Source organism: Eutrema salsugineum, unplaced genomic scaffold, assembly GCF_000478725.1.
Source record: "Eutrema salsugineum unplaced genomic scaffold, Eutsalg1_0 scaffold_14, whole genome shotgun sequence".
NCBI classification, from domain to species: domain Eukaryota; kingdom Viridiplantae; phylum Streptophyta; class Magnoliopsida; order Brassicales; family Brassicaceae; genus Eutrema; species Eutrema salsugineum.
Genome location: NW_006256877.1, coordinates 9,322,267 through 9,330,104, shown reverse-complemented (window position 1 = coordinate 9,330,104; position 7,838 = coordinate 9,322,267). Strand labels below are relative to the sequence as shown.

General features: G+C 38.2%; 1 protein-coding gene across 1 annotated transcript; it reads left to right on the top strand.

The window, feature by feature from the left end:
- Nucleotides 1–278: 278 nt before the first annotated feature.
- Nucleotides 279–6,547, top strand: LOC112088586 (cysteine-rich repeat secretory protein 9-like). Its single transcript, XM_024159001.1, is given in 7 exon segments — nucleotides 279–306; nucleotides 309–479; nucleotides 482–841; nucleotides 844–877; nucleotides 5,997–6,177; nucleotides 6,180–6,294; nucleotides 6,480–6,547. Coding segments are annotated over 7 exon segments (957 nt in total).
- The last annotated feature ends 1,291 nt before the right edge of the window (nucleotides 6,548–7,838 follow it).

Sequence of the window (7,838 nt, the reverse complement as noted above, 5' to 3'; positions counted from 1 at the left end):
ATCATCACACTGTGTCTTCCAAATTGTAGAACTAAGTCTCTGTGTTGCTTCAGAGACTAACTAATCAAATGAGTCAACTTTATGATTTTGTCTTGGTAAAGATAGTTATCAATCACTGATGAAAACAATAATAGTTTTACATGTTCGTCTTCTGAATTAGCATAAAATCATTAATTTTGAATAAAATCAACAACAACAAAAACTCTTTTCTTTCTACTATAAAGTCTTTATCTCCTCTGTTTTGTATTGTCTCATACAAATACACACACACAAAAAAAATGGCAAGAATCATAATTACACTCTCTCTGTTTTCTTCCTCTTCTCTCTGTTCTCTCATCAAACCGTGTCTCAACCTAAACACATTATTACTTTCTGCAATCCTATCGAAAACTTTACACATACCAGTTCATACGAAGCAAACCGTGACACTTTACTCTCTTCACTCCGAGAATCTTCCTCTCTCAGAACTTATTCTAACGCATCGGTCTTAGTCCTGACACAGTCCATGGCATGTTCCTCTGTAGAGGAGACACCACTGCAACATCTTGCTCAGAGTGCGTTCAAACCGCAACAATAGAGATCGCTACAAACTGTAGTCTTAACAAAGAAGCGGTCATATACTATGAAGAGTGTATGGTTTGATACTCCAATGTTTCTTTCTTCTCTGAACTTGAGGTCAGACCAGGAATCATTCTTTACCTTCCCCGTTCTACTCCAAACTCAAATAAGTTCAACCAAACACTCTTTGATAAATTCAACAAATTGATCTGCAACGTATCTTCGTCTTCTTTGATTCCATATTTTGTGACTCACTCAGAGGGTTCTTATGTGTTAGAGTCGATGTTCAGTGTAGCCCTGATCTTGATCTGTTAAACTGTACTATTTATCACGACTTCGAATTCAGCTCACGAACAAGAAAGAGAATGAAGATATTTCTCATTGATTCCTCAAACAATGTACAGTGTTTACATATATATACTGGTCAAAGCTAAAGGAAACTTAAACCAGCATACTAAACCAGCTAAACCGTAATTTAAGTTAACCAGTCTAATATACCCCCTCAAGTCGCATTCGGATTCGAAGAAGAACGAAAGAGACTTGAAACTGACATCTTAGACAACAAAGAATGAAACAGAGAGGGACCAAGCGGCTTGGTCACGATGTCAGCATGTTGATTCTGGGAGCTAACATGAAACGTCTTTAGGAAACCATTCTTCAGCTGATCTCGAACGTTGTGCCAGTCGACCTCCACATGTTTTGTGCACTCGTGGAAGACAGGGTTTGAAGTAATGCTAAGAGCAGATTTATTATCACAAAACAACTTTGAAGGTCCAGTTGTTTTGATGTGAAGATCCTTCAGCAATTGATCAATCCAGAGTAAGTCGTAAGTAACATCAGCCATTGCCCTGTATTCAGCTTCACAACTACTACGGCTTACAACCTTCTGTTTCTTCGATTTCCACGAGATCAGTGATGTCCCTAAGTAAACACAGTAACCAGATACAGATCGTCTGGAATCTTTGCAAGTAGTCCAGTCTGCATCAGCAAATGCGTTAAAACAGACATCTGTAGAGGCAGAATAGAAGAGACCCTGACCTGGGTTTGACTTCAGGTACCGAACAACCTTATGGCCTGCATTAAGGTGAGAATCATTTGGTTTAGAGAGAAACTGGCTGAGTTTTTTCACCGCGTATGTAATGTCCGGCCTGGTGATAGTCAAATATAAGAGTTTCTCAATCAGTCCTCTGTAAGGTCGTGGATCATCAAGTGGCTTGCCTGTCTCAGAACTTAGATTCACCGAAGGATCCATAGGAACCGAGCAAGGTTTGGCAGCCAGAAGACATGTTTCCTGCACCAAGTCTAAGCAGTATTTCCGTTGGCAGACTGATATACCTTTGGAAGATCTGGCAATCTCTAAACCAAAATACTTCAGAAGACCCATATCTTTGATAACAAAAGCCTTGTGTAGGGTCTGCTTAACACGATCAACTGCACTATCATCATTACTGGTAATGACAATATCATCAACATAAACCGCAAGTGCAACGATAGCAGTACCCTCAACTTTCACAAACAATGTGTTCTCAGCAGCAGATTGAATAAAACCATCATCAAGTAGAACTGAAGAGAAACGATGATACCATTGTCGTGAGGCCTGTTTCAGTCCGTATAAGGACTTGTGTAGGCGGCAAACCGGATTCTCCGGAAGAGTGGTTCCTGGTGGTGGTGTGTAACCCAATGGAAGAGCCATGTAGATTTCTTCGTCCAATGTGTCATGGAGAAAAGCATTTGAAACGTCCATTTGAGTGAGACTCCAGCCAAAACGAGCAGCAACACCAAGAATAAGCTTCACAGTTGTGAGTTTGGCCACCGGTGAGAAAGTATCGATATAGTCGACTCCTTCCTGTTGAGTAAAGCCCTTTGCGACTAGCCTCGCCTTATGCTTATCAATAGAGCCATCAGGGTTATACTTCAACTTGTAGACCCATTTCCAACGAACCACATTCTTCCCTGGTGGCAATGGAACTACAGAGAATGTCTTGTTACGCTCAAGAGACTGAAGCTCATCATCCATACCGTTTGTCCATGCAGTAGACTTAATAGCTTCAGCAAAGTTTCTCGATTTTGTGTCAGTACTGATGGAGAGGATGTATTGGTGATATGGGAGGGATAAATGGTCATAGGAGATAACAGAAGACAGTGGATAACGGGGGGAAGTTGGGGTAGTGGTAATGTGGTCAATAAGATAAAAATGGAACTCAGATAGGTAAGATGGTGCCTTGGGTGTCCGTTTAGGTCTCCCATTGTTTAACGAAGTATGAACAGCCAAGTCAGAAGATGTATGTTGTGTGATAGGTGCAGTGTTAGAGTGTGAATGAGATGATGATGATGATAATGGATCTATAGTAGGAAGATGACGATGCATTATCAAATGAAGATGAATGATCAGAGGGAATGTTATGCGGAAACGAATCAATATCAGGGGATGAGTTATCAGGAACAGGCATCGGCAAAATAGATGTGGGAAACAAATCAGGAACCTGAGAGAACAGAGTTGTATCTTTAAAAGGAAAAGTAGTTTCATGGAACACAATATTTCGGGAAATAACCACAGTATTGATTTCAAGATCAAAAACTTGATAGCCTTTAAAACCGGGTGGATATCCTAAGAAAACAGCTGCCTTTGCACGAGATGAAAACTTTGTTCTAAGATTTGGATAGGTCGAAACGTAACAGAGACAACCAAAGACACGTAAAGATTCATATTCAGGCTCTTTCTTAAGAAGTTTTTGATAAGGAGTTTGATTTCCTAACAATGGTGAAGGAGTCCTATTGATCAAGTAAACAGCATTTTGTACACAATCACCCCAAAAACTAACAGGCACATGAGATTGAAAATACAAAGCTCTAGCCACATTCAACAGGTGTTGGTGTTTGCGTTCAACTACTGAGTTTTGTTGTGGAGTATCAACACAGGAAAAATAATGGATCATGCCTTTGTCCCTAATGATATCTGGAAATGCAAGTTCAGGAGCGTTATCAGATCGAATTGCTTTAACGGTTGTAGGAAATTGAGTTTCAACAAGCTTAAGAAATGCAGGGAAAACCGTAGCAACAGAACTTTTATTACATAAAAGGTATATCCATGTTACACGAGTAGAATCATCTACAAGAGTGAGGAAATATCTAAAACCTTCAACAGTTTCATGAGCAAATGGACCCCATTCATCAAGATGGACTAGATCAAATGCATTATCAGCTACATGGTTATGTGAAACAAATGGAAGACGCTTTTTTTTTTGCTAAAGGACAGACAGAACAATGAGAAGATGCACTAAGGACACTTTTAGAAACTTTGGACAAACAATGTAATTTGGCTGCAGAAGGATGCCCAAGGCGTTGATGCCATAAGTCCCCATCAGCAACCAAAGATCCAACAAACGGTTGAATGAGAGCAGATGAAGCTAAGTCTTTTGCAGTGAACACATATAGATGTTAATGAGACTACACTTCCCAATCGTCGAGCCCAGAGTAAGGTCCTGAATGATGCAACAGTCATGAAAGAAATGAGCAGAACATAAGCTAAGTTGCACCAGAGAACTCACAGAAATCAGGTTAAAATGAAAAGATGGAATATGCAAAACATTATACAATGTCAATGATGTGGATAAATGCACAATGCCAGTGTGTGAAATGGGTACTCTAACACCATTAGGTAATGATACTGTCTTATCCCTGACTGTCTGTACTTCAGAAAACAAGGAGAGATCTGAAAAAACATGGCCCGTAGCCCCACTGTCAACTATCCAAGCACCATTAGGAATCATATTTGAAAGAGCGGGTAAACAATGGTGTTGGTATGTGAGGGTTTGATTTTCAAAACGAAGATTAGAGGAAGGGAAAGACACAGTACCTGCAGAAGCATTGCAAGCCATCACGTCATGTTCTGTTATTGATGCGGATGGATGCTGAACCGTAGTGTCCTGAGGCTTGACATGTGAGGTAACTGAGTAATGAGCTGTTGAACTTGAGCAGATGTGAATGAACTCAAATCCAAGCTACTGTTTTGCGTAGAGTAAACTGGCATTTGTGGCATGGCATCAGCAACAGCTTTAGCAATAACATTGGTCTTGTTATAAGAGTTGTATTGTGGAGGCTTCCATTGTTGAGTTGATTGTGCAGGCTTTGGTGCAGGAGGAGTAGGAGTGCTTGAAGCTTTAGAAGCCGCAGGATGACCAGGGGGATACCCATGAAGTTTGTAGCACTTGTTCACCATATGACCAGTCATACCACAGTGTGTACAAACAGGATGAGGTCGTGCCTTGTAGTTAGCATAAGCCGCAAAATGCTGCAATTCAGCTTCAGTTGGAGTAGTTGAAGCTTGAAACACCACGTTCTCAACACTTGTAATTGGCTTCAATACCCTTTGACGCTCATCTTGGCACACCATATTGAAAATTTCTTTGATATTAGGCAAAGGCTTTAGCATCAACACTTGCCTCTTAGTAGATTCGTAAGACTCATTTAGTCCCATAAGAAACTTCATGACCTTACTCCTTTCGTGCATCTTTTGCCATTTTGTTGTCGCAGAACATTCGCACTTCCCACAAGTGCAGATCGGCAATTCAACAAAATTCGTATACGTTTCCCACAACGTTACCAATTCAGTGTAGTATGTGCTGACATCACGAGCACCTTGATTCACAGAACACAGTTTTTGTTCGATTTCAAAAATACGAGCTAGATCTGCTTGCTTAAACCTATTCATCAGGCTATTCCAAACTATTTCAGCAGTAGGCATGAAAAGCAAACTAGCACTAATGTTCTTCGCAACCGAATTCAATAACCAGGTAGAGACCATGTCATTACATCGTGACCAAGATCCAGAGTTCACATCACCATCTGGAGGTTTAGGAATCGTACCATTGACGAAGCGGAGTTTGTTTCTAACATTGAGAGCGAGACGAACAGATCGCAGTCAAGAATGGAAATCTGCGCCACTCGTGAGTCGATTTGACATCAGTGCAAGCCCCGCGTGATCGTTGCTATGAAGATAGTACGGATTTTCGTAAAGATCGGTGGAAGGACAATCTGAGCTTGAGGATTTGAACCGGAGCTCGCAGACATCACAAATTGTGAAAGAAAACTTCTGAAAAAGGGAAAAATCAAAGATCAAAGAAGAAGATGAAGATCGTTCGAACGATTTCAACAAAGAACAAGAAAAGCGAAATGCAGAAATCACGAATGAACACAGATCGCTGACGCACTCATGAATTGAGATCGAGAGGAATGAAATCGAAGGGATGAACAGATTATGCTCTGATACCATATCACGACTTCGAATTCAGCTCACGAACAAGAAAGAGAATGAAGATATTTCTCAGTGATTCCTCAAACAATGTACAGTGTTTACATATATATACTGGTCAAAGCTAAAGGAAACTTAAACCAGCAGAGTAAACCAGCTAAACCGTAATTTAAGTTAACCAGTCTAATACTGTTTGTCTCAGATTTGCGTTCTTAAGAGTTTCAACTTGTTGCGGTTTACCAACTTCGGCTCTTGTCTTTACTCCAAAATGTCTTTTGAGGTATAAAACCTCTGTTTTGCCTTCTCCAACGTCGTCTCCGTCATCTCCTCCGCCTCTATCTCCGCCGCCTCTACCATCCCGGCTCAATTTTCGCCACCTCCATCTTCATCGCAAACACCTCAACCACCACCGCCGCCACTGCTTTTCACGCCGCCACAGAACGTTCCAAGTCTTAGTGGATCGTTTTCTTTTAACGTTATAAAAGGTATATCATTACATTACTTATTTTTATGTAATACTTTTTGATCATACTGCATAGAGAGATAAAGGAGATTCTTCGATAAAACATCCGATTTTATTCAAAAAATTATTATATAATGTGATTAAACTTATTATTGATAGACTTGGCTCTGAGTTTGTTTCTTTTGGCTTTCTTTACTTTTCTGGCAGGAAACGAAATATTTGGGAGAATTGTTGTTACAATGGCGGCTTTGGTGTTTGCATTTGTGGATTTGTGATCACATTTGATGATTTGTGGATGGTAAATATTGATGTGTAATAAGTGGTATTCCTTCAATCTATTTGATGTGTTATGTTCGTGATCCAAAATCACAAAAATGTATATAATGTCAAAAACAAATTATGTTGATTATACTGTTTGTGTGGATTGATCAGTAAAAAGGAGAAGAAATTATGATATATTCAATTTTTCCATTTAAATACTTTTTGCTACAGCTAATTAACACTGTACATAAACATTAATGTCTAGATTGATTCATTCACAACGACTGTATCACGAAATCTTATTTTCAATTTTTTTACTAAGCATTGTTAAAACATGATACACCAAATCTAGTGGTTAAACTGCTAAAACATAAATTGTATTATTCTTATAAAAAAATTTGACGGGGTCATCATATATGATTTATCAAGAAATTGAAAGTCAAATTAAGAAGAAACGAAAAGGTACAAACTTGTTCTTAGGGTTATCATTTATCAGTTTACAGCGAAAGATGTACATAAATATTCGCATAGCTGGGTCAAATTAATAATTGTTAGTATGTTCTCAGTGCTATTTATTGTTAGTTGCTTAGAATTATAGTTGATCCTAGTGGTCCCAATTGAAGTATTTTAAGGTTGATATTTTGTCAACACTTTTCGTTTCTTAAACTAGTCAACAATTTGGAAATTCGAAATGAAAGTCATCTAATACATTATCTTTGACATGGTTATTAATCTCTGTTTTTAAAGTTTAAGATTTATTTTATTATCCCGACTTTGATTTCCCACTGTGGAAGAATTCGGTTTACAAATATTTTACTTTCTTTGCTTATAGAGAAGAAAAGAAACATACAGGAGAAGTGAACGAAAGAGTCCGAAATAGTAATATTTCATGTACTACTATTCAAATTTTACGAATATTAAAACTAGAGATAATTACTAGAACAACCTTCAAAAGTTGCCTCTTTACTAGAATAACTCTACCCCAAATTTGAAAAATTAAACTAATTTTAATAAATTGGTTAAAGACATTAAAATTTATGTTTTCGTTTTTATAACAAAAATGCCATTATATTTAAATTTTATGATTTTTCCTTTTTATATTTATCTATATAATAAACAAAAAAATTAAATAAATAAATAAATAAAATTAGAAATACATAAACAAAAGGGTTAAAAACCCTAATTGTGTCTCTTTTAAAAAACCTCTCAAATCTTTGCCGCGATTGTGGTTCCGATTTCGAAGCCGTCTTCTTCTCCGGCAAGATTGTATAACTGTTCTAGTTTTAAGGCCATCGATTCCGGCTT